This window comes from Gymnogyps californianus, chromosome 13, assembly GCF_018139145.2.
Source record: "Gymnogyps californianus isolate 813 chromosome 13, ASM1813914v2, whole genome shotgun sequence".
Taxonomy (NCBI): Eukaryota; Metazoa; Chordata; class Aves; order Accipitriformes; family Cathartidae; genus Gymnogyps; species Gymnogyps californianus.
In genome coordinates this window covers 7,006,257-7,028,690 of record NC_059483.1, presented here as the reverse complement: position 1 = coordinate 7,028,690, position 22,434 = coordinate 7,006,257, and the positions used below count along the sequence as shown (strand labels likewise).

At 41.2% G+C, this 22,434-nt stretch overlaps 1 protein-coding gene across 1 annotated transcript in view; it reads right to left on the bottom strand.

The window, feature by feature from the left end:
- SUCLG2 (succinate-CoA ligase GDP-forming subunit beta) overlaps window positions 1-21,316 on the bottom strand; it is a 139,616-nt gene extending 118,300 nt beyond the window's left edge. The window contains exons 1-2 of the mRNA XM_050904864.1: window positions 21,310-21,316; window positions 19,086-19,144 (exon numbers count right to left, since the gene is read on the bottom strand). Of these exons, the coding sequence (XP_050760821.1) occupies window positions 19,086-19,144; window positions 21,310-21,316 (66 nt within the window). The remainder of the gene's footprint in view (window positions 1-19,085; window positions 19,145-21,309) is intronic.
- Window positions 21,317-22,434: the final 1,118 nt, after the last annotated feature.

The window sequence follows — 22,434 nt, the reverse complement described above, 5'->3', positions numbered from 1 at the left end:
TATACTACTGAACCATATACTCACTCTTCAGAATGAGTGAGATCTGTCGCTGCAATTGTTAAGGTTTACGTAACTCTCAACTTCAAACAAAATAAAAAAAAAACCATAAAATATGCCACTACATTGTTGTTTACTAAAGCTAGACAGCCTGTTCTGGTGGATAATTATCACTATTCCTAACAGCTATATGACTCTTTGAAACAAGATGTCTGTGTTAAATAACTAAATGATTCTCTTTATATGCGCAAAAAAAATTGAAAAATTGGGGGCTTGGTTTAAAAGGAGCACACAGTTAATATTATTATTAGGATTTCTACTGTTAAATTGTTTACAAAAATAAGACTCAGACAAACAGTTGAGAGGATGGCCAAGAGCTTGTAAAGTATACAAACTTTAAAAACTTCAAAAGAGTGAAACAGCCAACCATTTCTGCTCAGAAGTCCACATTACTGAAAATCTAGCCATTATGTTAAGTGAGCAAATCTTGATAGCAAAGCCCAAAGTTAACTCCTAATTTGGAAAATCTTTGCCCAGCATTGCTTTAATATTGTTTTTCAACTACCCAAATGAGCTTATTCAAAACTGAGCATTCTGTAGCCTCTGAAAACACTAATCCACCCTTAAGTCGTGCTTAGGCTGAAGGAGAAGTGTATCAGCTCAATCCGTAGGCAGTTTGGTGACATTTAAATAGCAGCACACTCAAGCAATCGACCAATTGCTCCCCATGTGCTTCTGCAATCCAGGAAAACTAGTGCTGTGTTACACCTGTCTGCCTTATGCAGTCTCCCAACCAAAGCTGACACCAGTTTAGACTTCACCACCACTCTCCCAGATATTGCTGACATACCCTCACACACTGTCGTGGTTTGACCCCAGTCAGCAACTCAGCACCACGCAGCCGTTTCCCCCTCCCCCTCCCAGTGGGGTGAGAAGGAGGAAAGCAAAGGAAAAAAAAAAGTAAAACTCGTGGGTTGAGACAAGAACAGTTTAATAACTAAAGTAAAATATAATACTAACAATAGTAATAATGAAATATAATAATAATAGTAATGAAAAGGAATGCAACAAAAAAAGGGGGGGGGGGGGGGGGGGGGGGAGGAAAAAACCAGTGATGCACAATGCAATTGCTCACCACCCGCTGACCGATGCCCAGTTAGTTCCCGAACCGTGATCCGCACCTCCCAGCCAACTCCCCCCCAGTTTATATACTGGACATGACATTCCATGGTATGGAATACCCCTTTGGCTAGTTCAGGTCAGCTGCCCCGGCTCTGCTCCCTCCCAGCTTCTTGCACACCTGCTTGCTGGCAGAGCATGGGAAACTGAAAAATCCTTGGCTTAAGATAAGCGCTACTTAGCAACAACTAAACCATCAGTGTGTTATCATCAACATTATTCTCACACCAAATCCAAAACACAGCACTGTACCAGCCACTAAAAAGAAAGTTAACTCTGTCCCAGCCGAAACCAGGACACACACCTATATAGCCCCTCTAACAGCCAAGTGCTTTGTATTACTTGAAACCAAGGAGCCAAGGTACTGGAAAAAGTCATTACTACAGGGCTGTGGCTTCCCATTTCTGCTCAGATGACCCAGAGGCAAGCTGCCACCACAGCTCCCTAGCTGCTCATTCCTATGCCCTCCCTCGTGTCCCCTGAGCCTGAAGTGGAGCTAACCCTGCAGAAAGCTTCTTTTGCTGCCCACTTAACAACGTGACCCAACCCACCAGAGGACCAGGTGAAGACGAGAGCCAGTGCAAGAGACACACCAGCAATGCAGCGCTGAGGGCAGGACCACCCCTTCTGACAACAGCCTGCCCTTACCCGGGGTAGCAGGGACACTAGTCTGCGCCGCCTGTTGCAAACCAAGCCTGGGGAAGACGACATGAAACTACATGCTAACGACTCAACTGCACATTTCCTTCTGAAGCAATTACTCAAATTCACTGCAATTCACTGTAGAGAACAGTAACACTCCAGAAGAGACATAGTTCAGAAGTCTACAGTCTAAAATAATCAAAGGATTTTTATTTATTACTATATTAGGTGTTTGTGTCACCATTTTAATTCTAGTTCATGCAATCAAAACAAGCGCTTAGTTAAATCTTCCCCTGAAGACTTTCATATAGTTCAAGGAAAAGCCAATTTCTCTTGTCATGTTGCACGGTTCTTTTAACAGGAGCCACTGCAAAACAGAGATAGGAAGGCAGGAATCACAGTGCATCACAGCACGAAACATCAAGATGGTGACAAACATCAAAGAAATAAAGGGAAGAGCTTTCTCGAACTAGTAACATGTCAATTTTAGAAAAGGAAGCTATTTTAACTGAAAAGCTAAAGAAGGTATATTTAGTCATCTCATCCTTTTTAGTTAAGAGAAACTACTTTTCTTCCATCGCCAGACAGCAGTGATTATTCTAATGCAACATATTAAAGCAAGGATATAAACTACAGATTAACTACCTATAGATAACGAAGCATACTAAAAACTAATAAATGCCAGTTGACATCACTTGTCTGTTGAGAACCAGGCAGTCATCAATTACTAACAGAATGAGAATTTGTTTGTTTAATGATTATGCTAATTTACTGAACTCTTATTAGACAGATATACAGGCAGTATTGATGAGTTCCATAAGGCATTATAAAATATGGCTGAATTGTGTCAAAACAAATTAAACCAGAACATATTGTACACTATTTAAAGGAATAACAAAAGCCTGGTAGTGAGTGAATCCTCAGGATGTGCTCTTTGAAAAAGGCACAAGTTTTCAGAACTGTACTGACCTAAAAACTTAATGGCTGCAGCAGAAAACTTCACATCTATGTGCATGGGAACTTACACCCAGGGACTCTGACCCTCCTAAACACGTGTTAGGGTGAACGTGCCCATCTGGCATACACGTGTCAGTGCTTTATAAACCCTTGCAGAGGCACATGCTGAATTGGGCATGTGTTAACATACATTTGCTCTAACAGGTAGAGACTGAGAAACTGTGTCTGAGATGATACACCAGCTCTACTGAGCTCACCAGGGCAGAGGTTGAAGGACTCGGGTTAGGGACACTGAAGTATGTGGTACATTGCATTTTCCACACAACCACCTATTATACCTTTTTGTCATTGTTGTTACTAATAAATTCCAACCTATCTACAGGAATAGTGTAGTAAAAGATTGTCCATCTGCAGATTTAGTGCAGTGCAACATGGCCCTGAAAACAAAAGCAGTATTAAACTTTCAACTCATAATTTCTCTCTGCTTGTGTTGGGGCTGCATCTAATTTCTCTTTTTATCTCTTAAGAATTTTAAGTTCCTAAATTACGAAGGAAATAGAAATTGTTTTTTTACTCAAGAAAGGGATCACTACAAGCAATATCTGTCAATTTGTAATCATTTATTCACACACAATTTAAATGAGAAACAATATTACTTTCTCCTTCAAATTTCAGGTCTTGCCAAAGGAGTTTTATGTCAATAACATCACAGGAATGAACAGCAATTGATATCAAATAAACACCTATAAAATACTTACTACATGATATGGCCATATAAGCCATGCTTCTGCTTTTTAAGGAGAAAATACGAAGTCAGACACAAGAGACTGCAGCAGGGTGCACTTTTAGTCAGAGTAAGAAGGTCTGACATTTATGTGTAATACAGGACAGTTCAAAGTAGCAAGATCCTGCAGAAACCATTTAGAAAAACAACAGCTTCAGCCTCAAACCTGAACAGCCTACCCTGAATGTTAAAATTAACCTGGGAGAGTGAATGATTTAACTAAAGAAATAAGCCTACTGGATTTCACCCCAAAGTAAAGTCATGAATCAAACTCCCTCACTCTCCCCCATTTTCCTCACTGAAGTGGGTGAACCTTCCCAAAACTCACTCACTAGCTGAACTGTCAACTTTGCGAGGCAATTGAATCTAAAAATATGTGGCTCTGTTCAAGCTTTTTAAGATTAAAACTCAAATGCCATCATGCCTAGGGGGACTGAACATTTCATTTGCCACCCACTACCTCAAAATCAATTCATTAATAAATATGTAAAATACTCATGAGAATTTACCTCCTCCACCTCTAAACCAACTTTCCCTGCCACTAAAAAATATATTTACCTGTAATGACATATTAATCAACATTCTGTTTGGAAACATATAATGATACTTCAACATCCCTCCTCATTTTTGATTCAGCATTTTCTTTCCTCTCTCAATGGTGGAATCCCTCAGCTGGGAAAGCGGAACATCAGGAGTATGTCCATCAGTTCTGAAGTGGCTGGATGCTGTCAAGGCTTTCTTTGCTTTACTTATCTCTTTCTTTAAAACCTACCTTCTAAATCTTTCCACAGTGGCTCCAACATGAAACAGTGTAATTTTGCTATGCTTTAACAAATGCCACAGAAACAGAAGAGGACTACAGAAGACAGTACCAAACTCATTCACACATTATTCACAATTCTGAAACTTAGATTTACAAAGCCATATAGATTGGATTAAAAAAAAAATGGAACAATATCCATTCAGGAACCTTTCCCTTTTACCTAAGCCATAGCAATAAGCACATGAAAAACACAAAGTTTTAGAAGCATCTCAGTTATGTCTTGGATATTTCACAGTATTGCAGATAAAATGGTAGGGATTATTTAAGCTTTGCCAGTCTCTTAGTAAATGTACTCAGGGTGGAAGTGGGGCTGAAAATCCTGAACTGCTATTTTAACAAAACCGTAATGCCTCCCTTAACAGTTCTCCTGAATGTTCCTGCTAGCTGTCTACTGCAAGAAACCCTTACTTCAAGGGTTCCCAAACGTGTGTGTCTATACCTTTCTGTCCCACTACGTTCTTTTGATTTTATCTTGTACTCCTCCTTGTCCTTTTATAATCAGTCTGATTGCAAACTGATTGATCCCAAGCTTAACCTCTGCACTCCCCTGGAAATGATGCAGCGTGGTGTGATGTTCCCACACTGCAGAACTCATTTGGGTCATTAGCTCAAGAAAAAAGAAAGAAACTACACAATTCTGTTCCAATGTGCCTTTAAATCACATTTATAAACTCAGCTTTCTGATTTATCCTTCTGTTTACTTCTCATGCAAGGAAGCAGACAAGAATGAACTTGAAGCAAGTCCTTCACTCATTGCAGATTTAAAGTCTCCAGTAATGATTATACTTTATAGACTTATTTACAGCTTGCTTACACACAGGGATTTTGACAGCTATTCTGTAAATACACTCTCCTACCCACTAAGCTCCATTGTAAACTACCAGGAACACGCACAGGGTCAGACTTGAGCTCCTTCTGTCATCCTTATTCTCCTTATCTCAGAAAACCAGAATCTGAGCCCACACCCTTGTGCACTACAAGGCAGATCCTAGCAGCTACCACCTGGATGATCTTTCTGGCTGTCTGCGGATATGGTTTTGTGAGGACTGCAGTCCTCAAAAGTAAAAGAGGAGATGGTGGAAAGAACGTCTCTTGAACAGTAAGACCCTGACCTCACTACTCCATTTCCCATACCTTGCCAGCCTATTGTTCAGCAGTTGTTTCAGTCAGGCGGCTACAGACTGGCCTCCAAATTAAGCAGGACATAGCCAAATCCCTGACGACCTGCATCCTGCCCCTCCACCCGGGGGAGTACCGAGGCCTCTATTTACATGCAAACACCAAAATAGAAATTGCTGCAAATTAAGTGACAGCACACTTTTGACACTGAGTTTTCTGATGCATTCTGCTTAGCATTTAAAGGCTGACTGAGCACAGCTGAGTACACTCCAATCCCACTAACGTTCACCTGAGCAGTGAAACATTAGCAACTTCTGAAAACCCAGCCAAAACATGGCAGGCTCCTTATTCTATCAGATTACACGAAAACCTTCTGGTGTGAACAACATGCCTAAGGTCACATACCAAACACAATGCCAAGAAAACAAAGTAGCCTGCCCAAACATAAAGCTGCTAGTCCACTCAAAGGGGCAAACAATGCCCTCCTGCCCTCCCCACTGACTTCAGAAAATATTTGCAAAACATTGTTTTTGTTGCATTCTTTAACCAAACTTCAGCAGAATAAAACAGTATTAAAAATACTTATTGTACATCCACAAGAAGCAAGCGTGCCTACAGAAGCTTTATACTTCTGGAATCAATTTTCAGAGCCTTTGCTTGGGTAAAGGAAACAAGAATATGAATTCACACATTCCATTTCTGCTTTGGTCAATGTGCTAGCCATTAGTAGCTCTACTTTGCATTAGTAATTAATTTTAGTCAAATTATATTCATTTTACTTATTTACAACTTCAAAGCGTTAGAAAAAGTATACTTTCCTGACCTAAAAAGGGCTTTGAAGTTTCCAATGAAAATAAACTCACTACCATACACAATTGCATAATCAGGTGCAGAAAACACCGTAATACATTCTCTGCCTTTGCAAATGAAAGAAGATTGTTGGTGATATGCACCACATATTCAAAAAGTGAAATGAGCTATCTTCTCCACATAAATCAGAAATATGCTTTTATTTTAAATATCTTGAGGGGAAATTTAATATTTTTGTTCTCATCTTATAAAGTGTTTAACTTCCTAATTTTTTACAAGATTAAAATTATACTTTTATGCAACTATGAAGAAATGTCTTAAATGTTAAACATAACCAGAAAAAAATAATTCTAAAACTATTTTACCACCAACCATGAGATATAGAGTATGCTTTTCAGAGTATCCCCACTATCAATTTTTTGTACACTTCATCCTAATTAAGCTTCCTGAATCATTAGGAAACTCAAAGCATGGTCAATGGGTTTATCAGAAATGTTTCTGAATTCCTGTCTCAAGTAATCATATCTATCAAAGAAGCATTTCACATGTACCACACCCTGGAAGAATTTTTTCTCAAGTGTTAGGAGTCACTGATATTTTGAGAAAAACACCAATAAAATGCCAATTTAGACAGTTTGAGCTCCATTTCTCACCACAGAGAAGCAAATATGAAACATAATCACCGTTTTTTGTTCCAGCTCTTTAATATTTGAAGTCAAATCACGATAATTTCCCTGCTACCTAATTATGTCATCACAGAAGATTATGACTTTGAGCACTAAGCAGCATAGCACTCCCAAGCAATAAAGATGCAAATGCCCACAGCAGTAGAATAAAGAAATATAGAAAAGTATCTACAGAAACAGTTCTACTGCATGCCTAAGTCATAGCTGGTTTACCAAACTAGTGCAAAATGGACTGTAAGAGTTTCTATCCTGGAAGCACCACAAAAATGACTAGTACACAATTTTTGTTTAAATCTGAATGCTTCACACCTTTTCCTGTTAATAAATCTTGGTTTTAATTAGACTATTTGACTTAGATAGACATGAAGCAAACTCAAAGGAACAAACATACAGGAGGAAGACAGCCTTCTGGCTGCTTGGGCAGAGTTGGGGAGAAACCAGAAACTGCCACAGAATAATCAATAAAAGTATGCCTTTAATAGGAAGCCAAAAGTTATGAACATTTTTCCTTCCTTTGCAGGTCATTTCGTTATTAATATTTCTCCATTATTCACATTGGAAATTCACTCTGCTGCCATTCTCAAATCTCAAAGCACGCCTACGACACTACAAGCAGCATCATCTTTTCATCATCAAAGACTCTGACCTTAAAGTGGATTTCTAAATTTCCAACACCACTGATCAAACATTCCAGGCAAATAGAAGTCTATTTCAAGTCATCCCTAAAACAAAGCAATCTCTGATTTCTTGCTTCCTGGAAACGCAAGCGTGCTCACCGCCTGTGCTCAGCCATTTGGAATGACTGAGACTTGCAGACACGTGGAAGCTGGGTGTACAGTAAAAGCTAATCAGTGAGCAAAGGGAGTAGGGGAGAGTAATCCTTCATCAGAAGCATGTTCGTTGAGTAGCTCTTTAGAAACACTGCCTACCTGCCAGCTGATGACATTAATCAGGCACTAAGTGACAGAGGTCACCAGCAAAGCCAATGCCGACCCAAAATGGCTGCTCATAAGAGACAGCAAAGTAATGAGCAAAGTGTTCAGCCGCTGGCAGAAATCCAATCTGTAACCAGCCAGAAACGCCCCAGCCAACCTCCTGCACGAGGTGGGAAGCGCCAGCTCTGCAGGGTCAGAAACTCCCAAGTGCTCCTCCCGGCCCTGGGTTCCTCTGTGGCAAACACCAAGCGAGACATCCCTTCTCCACCTCAAATCTCCCACTGCTATAGGAATGGTCTAAAAAAATATCCTAGACAACTGGCTATGATGGATGGTTTTTCAGAATATCTCTGTTACTAGAACTTCAAAGGAATAAGACATATTACTGAGGTCAGGGACTTAAAAACATGTATTTTACTTTTTAATCACAAAATCTCATTTTATTTCACTCTTAACTGATGCTACCAATGTGGTGTGGGATGAGACATCTCTGCACCAGTGGAAGAAAATATTTAAAAATGACCAGACGTTACAATCCATATTCTGGAACAGGTTGCAAGACTGCAGAGAACTCGAAACTCCTCACTTCCCCGTCGGACAGACCGACACCTCTGCCATGTTTTTGTCACCTTGGATAGACTATCGGGCAGCTAGAAGATTTTGAAAATGGACTGACCAAAATAACCTCTCCATTAGCACTACACAGAGAAGTACCAACTGAGAAGACATGGAAAAAATCCCAAACAGACAGGTTATGCACCAGAGTTTTTCTACCCCTGGTTGATGCCTGACAAAAAGATCTATGCAGCTCCTAAAATCCAAACATATAATAGTCATAACATAGATCACAAGTAAATTAAATGTAGCCTTAAAAAAAAACAGTCAGAGTATGCATAGTTCTGAATGGCACTGATAAACTTAATTAAACATATGTCCTGACTATGTGGATGGAGAGGAAGGAAAAGGGGTTTAACCCAATGGAACAGAACTTCCAAGCCCAAAGGATGATGGCATTACTTCACTGATTAAGGAAACTGGGAATATTCCTAGCCTCGCTCCTAGTGCCTTATTACAGCCCATGCTGTATCCGTCAAAATAAACAACATCCACTGCTCTTCCCTCAACTAGAAAGCCAGTCATCTCACCAGAGAAGGCTATCAGGTTGGCCAAGCATTTCTCCTTCACAGACCCAGGCTGCTCCAATCTTCACATCCCCAACCAGTTCTTCCTTGTTTGTATGCGAGGTCCAGTAGTGTCTCCCGTTGTCGGCTCCTCAGTCATCGACATTAGGAAGTTGTTATCAATGCTCTCCAGAAACCTCCTGGATTACTCGGTTACCTGTGCTCTGCTGCACTGTCACTCCAGCAGATACTGGAGTGAATGAAGTCCCCCATGAGGAGCAGGGCCTGCTAACATGAGGCTTCCTCCAGTTGTCTGAAGCTTCATCTGATTCTTGCTGATCAAGCTGTCTGTAGCAGACATGTACAATAACATTGTCAATAATGTTGGTCTGCCCACTAATACTGACCCATAAGTTCTCAGCTGCGTCATCAACCCTCCCTAGATAGAGCTCCATGCGTTCCAGCTGCTCTCTCACATAACATTTCACATCATGTTTAAAGCAAGCTCTAAATATCGGTTCCTCTATTCCTGAAATTTATGTATGGCATTAGACTATTTTAATCTGAGCCATTTAACTGAAAAACAAATCCAGTCTGAAACTCTGCATGAAAGAATTCAATTAAATAGATTCACTGTTTCTAATGTGTTTGGAGTGGCAGAGTTGAAGAAGCTAGAAAATTTAAGGGAAAATAAATTTCTCATGCCATCTTCAGACCTTAAGCAAGTAATATGTTGACAATAAAAAGTATTTGGTTGCTTTTAATAGCCCTTTCACCTATAATTATCATAAATATTTATATCTTTTACCTATACCTATCATTGTTATCTATAATTTGCACATATAACTTTTCCCATAACTGGAATTTCCCACACATTTTTATACCAATATTGTGTGTGAGCAACTTTTTTTTTCTTTTTTGCACAAGGCAGTAACTGCTTTCTTCGCTGCCACTAAATTAGCAGATGTCAAATTAAACTGTTCTTTCGTCCACAGATTCCTCAGAGGAAGATCTCAAAAAAATGATGAAGTGTTCCACTAGTAATCTGTGTCTGGTTTTTAATTTGCAGCTTCGTATTTTTTTGTCAAAAGCCTTGGACAAGCAGACAAATCTACCAAACATGATCAAAAATCTCCCTTAATTCTCCATTCCTGACAATTCCTACAAAACTTTTGCATCTCACAAAGAATTTAAGCGGACAAGAGTTAGACACCAAAGGTAAAGTAACTACAGTAAGAGTGATTCTCTCTCCTCCTGACACAAATTGAGACTATTGCTCATTGCTTATATTCCTCACAGTCTATCCACTCCTGTAATACCTTGCCATTTTTCATGTTTCCCAGTTATTGTTCCCATGAGCTTGCTTATTGCTCCAGAAGTATTCTAAATGCACACTGTACAAATGGGTGTTAAAGTTGCTGCTACTGATGCTCTGAAAATATCTATCCATTTTCAGACAAATAAAATTCTTCCATTTACAGTTTAATTGTTTAAAAAAAAAAAAAAACAAAAAAAACAACCTTTTGTTCCAAACTGAATTACTGCCCACTGAATCCTGAAGGTCAGTATTTTGCCTCTTCCACCTTCCTTAAGACAAACCACCAAATTTATTAACTTAAAATGCCTAGGCACTTTATATAGAGTCACCTCTTCACTCTACAAATGCAGAAAGCACACAAAGTTGCAACATTTATAATGCCTCTTGTACAAACTAATTTAGCTGATAAGGACGTTCACGTAACCTTTGGTCCTTCACTTGTAAACAACACGAATCTATACCTTTTTATTATGAAAAGCAGAAAACTAAAATCCAAATCATTAATTACACAAAGATACAAACGATAGAGGCAAATTTAAACTACTTTGCTCTCTAGGGCCAATCAATAAAGCACTATGCAGCAAACCAAAATGCTGTTCAAAACACCCCTTAGGGCTGGAGCATATGCACCGAGGAGCTGCTTTCCATCTCTTTAACTGGCTGCAGGCAACATGCTCTGAGGAAAGGAACCTTTCCCTCAAAGCCTTGCTGCTCAGAGTGCGTCTCAACTCAGGCAGAATATGTGACCTTTGTGCTGTTCTTTTAATATATCTGATGCAAGATGATATTTTTTCAGAAATTTAATCTTGTGGTAAAATAATAATGGAAACCAACACATCACGCAGAAAGATTATGAGAGAAAAGGGGGATGCTAAGTCATCAGGTGTTTACAATGCCTTAAAATCTGTAATGTTTTCTTGAGGCTTCAAAATAAAAGTCCAGAACTAAGGGAAAACAGAGGAGCTCTCAGGCTGTCTCCTTCCCTGGAAGGATGCCTGGTACCAATGGGGACCAGAGTGATGGTCACTTGGCCAAGTCACAGGCCACCCCCACCAGTTGCCTCCAGCTTTCCAGATGCTTCCCATTGTCTAAGCCATAGAAGCCACCCAGAAAAAGAGGCACAGATCTGACCCAGTGACCACACACCGTGTCCCTAGATACACACTCTGCACATACTGCCAGTAACAAAGCCCTGGGCCACCACAGAGTGCTCTTTGCTAAATGATAGTAAATGCTGTCAGGCAGTTAATGGCTCCAATTTCAGTTCAAAGATTGCAGTCAGAAACCAAGCAATAAAACAGCTTTCTGAATGAGTGTTACTAGCAAGAGGTAAAACACAAGAACAAGGGGAAACACATAGAGAGAGGTGTATGTTCATGCACACAGGAGTACCATTATCTTGTGCTGTGCTGATCAATTTTTACCCTGGGAACTACAGGACTGTCAGTCTCACCTCTGTGCCCAGCAAGACCATGGAGCAGATCCTCCTGGAAACTATGCTAAGGCACATGGAAAATAAGGAGGTGACTGGTGACAGCCAACATGGCTTCACTAAGGGCAAATTGTGCCTGACAAATCTGGTGGCCTTCTACGAGGGGGTTACAGCATTGGTGGATAAGGGAAGCGCAAATGACATCATCTACCTGGACTTGTGCAAAGCATTTGACACTGTCCCACATGACATCCTTGTCTCTAAATTGGAGAGACAGGGATTTGACGGATGGACCACCTGGTGGATAAGGAATTGGCTGGATAGTCACACTCAAAGAGCTGCAGTCAACGGCTCGATGTCCAAGTGGAGACCAGTGACGAGTGGCATTCCTCAGGGGTCAGTATTGGGACTGGTGCTATTGAACATCTTTGTCGTCAACATGGACAGTGGGATTGAGTGCACCCTCAGCAAGTTTGCTGATGACACCAAGTGTGCACCAAGTGTGGTGCAGTCGATACGCTGGAGGGAAGGGATGCCATCCAGAGGGACTTTGACAGGCTTGAGAGGTGGGCCCACGCGAACTTCATGAAGTTCGACAAGGCCAAGTGCAAGGTCCTGCACATGGGTAGGGGCCATCCCAAGCACAACTACAGGCTGGGCAGAGAATGGATTGAGAGCAGCCCTGCGGAGAAGGACTTGGGGGTGTTGGTTGACAAGAAGCTCAACATGACCCGGCAATGTGCACCTGCAGCCCAGAAAGCCAACCATATCCTGGGCCGCATCAAAAGCGGCATAACCAGCAGGTTGAGGGAGGTGATTCTCCCCCTCTACTCCACTCTTGTGAGACCCCACCTGGAGTACTGTGTTCAGCTCTGGGGCCCCCAACATAAGAAGGACATGGACCTGTTGGAGCGAGTCCAGAGGAGGGCCATGAAGATGATCAGAGGGCTGGAGCACCTCTCCTATGAAGACAGGCTGAGAGAGTTGGGGTTGTTTAGCCTGGAGAAGAGAAGGCTCCGGGAAGACCTTATAGCAGCCTTCCAGTACCTAAAGGGGGCCTACAAGAAAGCTGGAGAGGGACTTTTTACAAGAGCATGTAGTGATGGGACAAGGGGTAATAGCTTTAAACTGAAAGAGGGCAGGTTTAGATCAGATATAAGGAAAAAATTCTTCACTGTGAGTGTGGTGAGACACTGGAACAGGCTGCCCAGAGAGGTTATGGATGCCCCCTCCCTGGAAGTGTTCAAGGCCAGGTTGGACAGGGCTTTGAGCAACCTGGTCTAGTGGAAGGTATCCCTGCCCATGGCAGGGGGGTTGGAACTAGAGGATCTTTAAGGTCCCTTCCAACCCAAACCGTTCTATGATTCTATACTGCACAAATTAAAGACAAACAGGGTGGACTGAAATTGATCTGTCACCAAGTACTACCAATGTACAAGGTAAATAAACCCAAATGAATAATAATGTATCGCTTGTAAAATATTTTAAAAGTGCCTTTCTTAAATGAAACAGTCTTTGAGTGAAATAGCCCAACCCACATTGATGCCCAATGGGGATAGTGTCTAGAGCTTTATGATTTTGGATTCTAAGCTTATACACTATCAGATCATCACAGAAATAAAACAAAATGTAATTCAATTTTGGGATACAGACTCTTGTAGTTTAAGAAACTTATGAGCAAGCAGAAAGAGACCAGAGATCAGGAAGAAAAAGCTCATGGGTAAATCTGCTCAACAAACCAGCACCTTTTAAACAAACAAACCAAAAAAGTGAAACTCAAGAAGTTTTATTTACTGAATATATTTGTGCTATCAGTATAAAATTTTAACTGAAGATTTAAAAAAGTGTTCCAAAAAATAAGTGTAAATACTTGCTATTTTTCAATTCCTTCACAGTCAACATTTAGCCACTAATTATACAAGAACATCACCATCAGCATAATGTCACAAACAAAAAAAACACACCACAAAAACCCCACCAATCTTGGGTTCTTATTTTCTTATTTCCATTACCATATTAAAGGAGGGCTTCAGCTTACAGTTTACAACCTATTTTAAGTATCATTCATGCAACAGAGACTTCAACAGCATCTATTCAACAGCACAGCATACCTCCACTATTAAGGAATTTTTCACAATAGTCAATCTTAACTTCTCTTAGTTTCATGCCTACTCCTGCTGTGTTATCTAGTTAAAATAAGATCAATAGCCAGCTATTAATTATGGATCAATGTTTAATTACCAGTTCCAAAGTTACTGTCATAATCAGTTGCACAGATAACACAATTTCTATGTCCTGTGTTTTATTAAAATGCTATGAAGCGGGGAAGAGATGAGTATACAGCTAACTGATTCACAGACAGCTAGAAATTGGCTTTCTCAGTAGAGAGTATTAAAGAAGGAAATTTTCTGGAGAAAATCCTTAGGGTATATGCTCAAAGCTGCAGATTATAGTCTCAAACATGCACAGAAAGATTGGACTGGCCAAGTCAATAATGAGCTGAATTACTCACTATAGGTGTGGTCAACAGCAACAAAAAAAAAAAAGTATCAGTGGGGGTTAAATCATCTTGGAACTGTACCCGTGAGTGAGTCCCCAAAACGGGGAGGGGGACAATCATATCTGTAAGCACTAAATGAATACATTTCCAATTTTTGCTGAAAATGAACCTGCCAAACAGGAGAGGGGAAAATATAGTGGAGAAATTATCTACTTCTAAGAAACAACCAAACCCCAAGTGTTTCTAAACTCTCATCTCACTTTTCTGTATTCCCAAAAGAATCTCAGCATCTTCACACATTCTTCATAGCATCCTTGTGGGCAGTCATCAGCCAGAAAGACCAAATGAAAGTTTAAAAAAAAAAAAAATAATTAAAAAAATTGCCACATGCCCTGACAATATTCCAGAGAAAAACAGGAGGAAACAATCACTCACTCAGACACCTGTAAAGAAAACATAGAGTTTGTCTATTGACACCTTATCTAGTGCCTCAGGAGGCAGATCAATGAAAAAACACTTGCTTTTATAGCAAAAACTTTAATGAATCCTAAACATACCCAAGCAAGGCAAGGAGTCTCTTTGGGTAAACTGGTTGGGAGTTCAGATGGAGGGCCAGGAGGAAGGGTTTACTTATTCACAGCCAGGTTTAAGACCACAGGTGTCCCAGCTAATTCTCAACCTAATGTCATATTCATGAAGGCTGTCTCTTCTTATCTAATTAGCCCTATCCCCTGATTATACCTACATGAGGTACAAAGAAAGGTAAATAAATGCAGCAAAGTGCAGCTTTTCTACTTCAAGACAAAGCTGTGAATATCTGTGCCAGAGCCAGATTGCTCCCAAGGCAGAAGTTCCACCAGTATATAACTGAAAAAATAATTTTAAAAAAATTTTAGAAAATCACAGTCTAAGGTTATATTTATGTTTTCATTTCCTTCTTTCATCTCAAAAAAGGATTCAATAACCATGTGTTTAACGGAACTGCCAGGGAGGAGTGGGCCAAACACCTGCTCCACTTTGGCATTTCAGTTTTGTCTAGAGTTTGAAGAGGGCTTTCCAGTCATTTGGTTTAGGTACCTATAGAAAAAACTGTTTGTGAAAGTCCGCAGGCTCATGTATTTCCTGCCTCCAAACGTAAAACCTTAAAAATTACAGCAAAACTGTCAACCAGGAAAAGCCAAATAGGGAAACAGTCCGAACCTTCAAGAAACTTTCAAGAACTTACCACAAAGCCAAGAAAAAAGTAAGAATTTGGCATTGAAGTAGCTTCTGAAGTCATGAATTGAAAGTTATTTTCAGTAATGTTTTCTGTTGCATGGAAGATCATTAAAATCACAGCTGATAGCTTCCTAACAAAGAGAGAACTTTCTCTGTTCAGCATTAATGAGGCTTTATAGGTATTCAAGTCTAGGAATTGAAGGCATTTGCAGTGAGCAACCTTGTACGGTTCCCTATTTTTAAGATATATAGCATTCAACAGATTTTATAACAGGAATATTGTTTAATTCCATCTTCCCCCACCCCTTTTTCTTTTTAATATTTTCTACATGCATGAAATCTGGAAATGTTATGGCAGGACTGAGGACCATTTTGAAGGCTAGGATAGGGTTGCATAATGCACCAGCCAATCTCCTCACTGTATTAGAAAACTGGAGAGTTACCTTAAGCATTTTTTTTTTATTATTCTAATTTAATTGTTCCTCATTTATATTCACCACTGAAATCCACTGCATCTGAAGCTATTTTGAAAACACAGCATTCTCCCAAAGGGCCCAATCCAACTCCCATTCAAATAAACAGCCTTCAATGGAGCCTATTTGTTGCTAGCCAACAAGATTGAATTCTGCTGCAGAATGGTCCCTGGAGCGTTTGTCACAGCTCTTTACAAATATTGCTCCAGTAAGAGCAGGTCTAAATATGCTTGTCCACATGCACTGCAGACAACTGAAATCTATCTTTTATCTTCTTGAAACACTTGGTCAGATTTAAACTCCAAAAGCACAAAAAACTGAATATAAGAAGTAAAAAGAGTAAAAAATGTTTAACAGTTATAAAAAGGTAAAAGCCAAAGGGAAAGCAGGAGGACGATGAAATATTTTCATGTGATAGGATCACGTACCGTTTATTCCACCCCTAAAATGAAGTTACACAGAAAAACGTTTGTGTGTAGATTATGACAGTATACAACCAAACTTCTCAGAAAGCTTGTTTCAACACAGCTATGAACAATGTCAACAGTTTTGAAATAACAAGAAATTTTGCAACAGATACAAAGCGTACAAACAACACTCCAATAGTAAGTCATGACGGTTATGAGGAAAGATTTTAAATCTCACCAAGTATCTACTCACACAGGGTTACCAAAACAAAGTTTGAGACTGACGTTTCTTGATTATATCCTTACCATATGGAAGACCCTTATCTGTGAAAAGAACAATGCGATAGGCTTGAGAAGAGGACAGGTTTTGCTGGTTTATGGTAAATAAAGAAACAAAAGTAACAGTGTAACTGCTGGTCTAAGTAGTGAATGATACAAATGAGAAAAACTCTTTCAATGGAAGGACTCTCTTACTCAGATGCTTTATCCTACTTTGTAGCACAGAAATTCAGACTCTGGCTGATGAACTTCCTTGCAGTTTAAAGTCTGAGACAGTGGAAGATTAGGAGATTATTCAGATGGGAATTCTATAATGTAACATTGCAAAAATGAAGACCTTTCTACAGGAAAGCATTTTACTTTGAAATTAAGAACTTGATTTGCTGTTATACAGTATTGATGTGGTTTTTGAAAATAGTCTACTTGGAAAGCACAGATCTTGAGAGATGCTCTCAATATTTGTCAGAGTTCAGAAACAGAATAATAAAATGTGATTTATAATACAAGTTCAATGTCTCTATTTCATAAGTAACATACAAAAAAGATAAAGAAAATTTTTTTAAAAAGTTGGCCACCTTAATATCCCAGGAACACTCTTGAGAGTCTCAGCTGATATCCAGTGACTTCAGTGGGGTAACTTACAGGATCACTCCACACTTTGAGAGATGACAGAATAGAGTATGAACTAATTTCCACCTCAAATCCCCACTGTAGCACCAGATAAAGACAGGGCTTGAAACCAAGCTCAACCAAAGCACCTTCTACACTTCACTCTGAGACGACTCTGTCCAGACAGCGCTCCATACTCAAGCCCTACAAAAGCCCTCCACATCAGAGCCCTACAAGAACAGGAGGGACGCACACAAAAACAAGGAGGTTACCTCCGAGTTCCTTATTGTAGGATCAGAGTCACGTAAGTCATGATGGCAGGAACGCATCTTCAACCATGTAACGCACACGCACCGAACACTGTTGAGACTGGCAGGACTGCTCATCAACACAAATAGATTTAAATATGTCTATATACAGATAAATATATGTATATACACATTTATGTGTAAGTATATATACACACACATATACACTCTCTCCCTGTCTGTGTGTATATATATATATATACATATGAAATGGACATACACTAAATTAATTAATCAATTGCACCAAATTGCCAAATACTATACCCACCATTAAAAAAGGAAAGTTGGGCACAAAAGATTTCAGATTTAAAACCGAGCTAGCTAACTTCCTTCAGGTTAAAAGATAAACCACACAAAAGTAGACGTACAATGCAAGTTATGTTCAGCACCAACACCATGCTCTATCCAACAGCCGTCCCACGTAGCCATACACTGGCAGTCACGAACACCCCCAGCAGCGGCACCTGCGGAGCAAAACCAGCCAGAAGCATGCTTTGTTTGCTCCGGAGCCTTTTGCTTCTGGGAAAATACTTATGCTCAGAAGCATGGACCAAAGCAGATTCCCATGCAGCTGCTGATCTGATAAAAAGACAAAGAGGCTGATTGCCAAAGGCACCAGAGCTGTCTAAAACGCACATATCTCATTTTACCTTAGCATGTCTGCTGTCGAGGTGAATAAAGAACTCCCGCTACACCGCAAGAGAGCTCCTGAACGCAAGCTCTTAAAGGAGGCCCATTTACTCTTTCTCATCACACTTCTGAGATTCAAGACCACCGGGAAGTCAGAGCTACGACCAGCCTTTCCAGCTGAGCACAACTGGGCGTCCTCACTCCAGCCTGACCTTAGCCACCAGCACAAAGCCAACCCGATGCTGCCACCCAAAATGTGTTTAGATAAATTATATTACTTCATGCATGGTGCTACCTATTTCTGCTATTGAAAAAATTAAAAGTACTTTTAGTTTTAGGGGCAGGGAAGTTTTCAGAGCTGGCACTTCAGGTCATGCTTTGGTCAGTTCAGCTCCAACCCGGTGAGGCGGCTGACCGGGCCCGCAGCGCTACTACCAGATCTTTGCCCCGACCCCGCAAAGCGCCGGGCACGACCGAGGGGGGCCGCCTGGTCTGTTTATTTCCACCGCTAAGAGCACAGCAGGGCTCCAGGCTGAACGCATCCTCCAGGCGACGGAACCTGAGCAGCAGCCCGGGCCCCGCCAAGGCGGTAAACCGAAAGGTCTCCCTCCAGCTACGAGCAACGGGCGCGTACAGGGGGAGGCTGCGAGTGGGGGGGTCCCGCCGGCCGCGGGGGAAAGGCGGCTTCAGGGGTTGGAAAGCGGCGGTTGAGGGGACGGGGAGCAGGGCGGCTTCTGAGGGGCGGCTTCTGAGGAGCGGCTCCCCAGAGCGCCAGGTGCGCGGCCCGCCGCCCTCCCTCAGCGCCTGGGCCACGAGCAGAGCCGGCGGGATGCGGCGGCCGGGGCCGGGCTCACTCACCGGGAAGCTGCCCCGCAGGCGGGCGGATCTCAGGGCCAGGTCCCGCAGCACAGCCCCGCCTGCCCAGTCAAGGGAGCCGCCATCTTAGCCGCGCCGCGTGCCCTCTCGGCGGCCGCTGTCTCCGCCCTGCCCCGCTCCCCGGGCGGAAGCTCGGCGCGGCCCCGCGGCGCCCACCCCTCCGGCGGGGAGGAGAGGGAACGGGCGGGGCGGCCCGGGGCGGTCCCCGTCGCAGGGCTGCGGGCGTCGGGGCAGGCTGTGAGGGGCTGACAGGGGTGGGGTTCCGTGCGGGGGCGCGGAGAGGACATCTTGGGGCAGGGTGCGTGACTGAGGCCGGTGCGAGGGCAGGGCGCGTTAGGGGCTGACCGTGCCGAGCGCGGCTGTGTGTGGGGCCGGTGCGGGTGGTTAGAGCAGGACGGGGCTTTGTGGGGAAGGGCGTGGATGGGAACGGTGGGAGCAATGATGTGCTGAGGGGCCGGGTAGTGTGAGGTGACAGCCTGGAACTGCTGGAGGTACTGCCCTGACTGGTGTGCCTTCTGACTTCCCCCCCCCCATGACTAACAGCACTTTTTTTTTTTTTTAAATAGGAAATATTAAATTAAGCCAAGCTAATAAGCCCTAGTAAGGCCTGCTGGGATCCAGCTGACCCTTCATAGGCACCTTAATCTGAACTCCACAAAACACCTCTGTTTGTTCTTCATCCACAGGTAAAACCTGTTAGTTAACGCCAAAACTGAGACACTGAATTCAGGCCCACCTGGGGGACAGTGCTTAAGACCAGAGCCCTGATGGCTCATGGCTCATCACGTGGATATAAAATCTAACATAGGAGTTTCCAGTCTGAGCTGTGATTTTATGAAAATGAGTCCCAGAAGCCAGATTTGTGAAAATACCTCATTCCGTCCATCAGGAATGACTTAGGGGCTGGTGTGGACACAGGTGTAACATGTCTGAAGCAAGCTCAAGAGCCAAATGGCCTGGTCTTTGCAGGTACAGTCTCTGAGTGAGCCCACTGAGCGTTTCTGTATCTGTTTCTGGTTAATGCACACTCTGGATAATCCACCTATGAGTAATGGAGAGTTGACTTTAAATAGTTCACACAAATTACCAATTAACATTGATGGCTTAAAAAAAAATTTGCAAAAATTGAGCAGCAGGTGAGATACCCTTGCAATTTTACAACAGTTCGTATTAAATTCGCCTATATTGAAGCATGGAAGTTTAACGTTATATGCAGGCGTTAGTTATGCTGAACATTATTTATTCGGTGAGTTATGATGAAATAGCTGGATAAACAAAACAGTCAAATCCCCATCTTCTAGTCCAGGATGTGAGTGGGAATAAAGGAAGGTGCTCCTGTCAGTGCTTCGAACTTGCGCTCCTAAATGTGTTTTTAAAAAAATCAGGACTGAACAACTCCTTTATTGGAATTTAATCAGCAAATAAATTATACTTCTATTAGGAAAAAATCTGCAATTTCATAAAAACTGAGGTGCTAGAAAAGTCTGAAATTGAACAGTTTTGTCTTTGTCATGACAATTTAAGTAATGTAATATGTTTCAATAAAGAATTTGAAGATGCAGCTTTTTGATAGCATTGAGCAATAATGTATGGTACCCAGTATTAACCTAGGTATTACTGTGTGCTTACTCTTTCAGAATATTATATACTGACTTCGGTATTATGATGGAGGAAATATAATTTCATTTTTAGTTTCATGACTGTGGTTCAGTAAGCACAGTGTTTCCTATTCATACAAACTATTACGGCTGTCTGCATTAGGTTTATATATATAACAGGTATATAAGCTTTCAGATAATGTGTGTGGATTGCATGCAACGCTATCATTTAATGCTATGAGGAGCACTTTCACTGCATAATTGGAAAAACACTGTGCAAATGCACAGTCTGGGTTAGTCACCAAGACATGATTTTTTTGTGTCTCTAGGATAGAAGATACCTGATCTTTAAAGTATGAGGAGAAAAGGTATAGAGATTCATTGTCGTCACATTCAGTTTCCTTCTATGTTTGTGTAAACCAAAGAAAATTTAGATCAAACAGGTCTCTGAAGCAATTAGCAGAGCAAGCAAGAGCCAGCTTTCTTGGAGTATGGGGTACAAGGATATGTGTGTGGGTGTGTGAGAGGAGAGGTACACATTATGAATTATGGTTAGGAAACTCACTTGAGATGCAGGAATTTGGGAACAGCTAAGGATTACTGCTTACACTCCATCCTCGCAAATAAGGAGGGAAGGGGAGCAAAATAAAAAAGAGTAGAGGGAGAGAGGCTGGTTTCAAAGGACATTCCTTCTAGGCTTCCAAATATTCCTCCCTGTATCTATCATGGGTATGCAGCATTTGAGGGTGCTACCTTTTCTCATATCTTCCCCAGGATGCATAAAAAGCTAGATTGTAGCTAAGCTTTTTAGCAGTGGTCTGCTTAATGCCAAACAACTAGTAATGTTTTTGCAATTAATGAAGTTTAAAAAAACATTGCATAAGGCATAACTCTTAAGAACTTATCCTTAAGCCTAAATAGTTGATAGTCTTCAAGTGAAAACATTTAAAAACCAAAAAAGTTACCTTATCACAGGTAAAGCATAATTTTAAGTGTTTTGCATTTCTTCTTCATTGCAGCAGTACTTGTTAACAATGAAATAGTATATTCATTTTCTCGTCCACACAGATTACCTCCCAAACCATTATTTGCTGAAGATGGATGTCACACCCAGCACATGGATGGTGTATCCAGCTGTTCAGAAAGGTTATTTATCATTAACTTTTCATTTAACCATAAAACCATTTGACAAATACAAACTCATTATAGCTAGCAGAGCTGAATGGAGTTTTTTTCTTAATAATTCTTCCTGAGTAACATATCTGAGCTCATGCTGATACATGTCAGGAATAAAACCACTGTTACAGCAATGAAGCAGGGAGCATTTATGTTTTCATGGATAGGATACTCTTCTAACTTAGGCTGAAATAGAATTGGGCCAAATAATACATCTTTTCTTATTCACACGATTAGTCTTACAACTTCAGTAGAGTACCTGGGAGTCAGGTGAGCCCTCACACTTTGACTTTCGCTCACTGATAATATGGTTGCTCTAGTCTGTTTTTAATGGGTTGTAGCCTCTTTTTCAGAAAACTGTAAACAGTGGACTGAAAAACATTTCATCATGTGCATATTACTTTGTAATTATTCTTGTGTCAACTATAGAACTTCAGCTTCGTACCCACGTAAATTTCCTACAGAATAACTTAATCTGTATGTGAAAGATACACCACACACAGCATCCCCATGAATAATGCAAGAGGATAGTAAAACTGCAACAAACTCACTAAAAT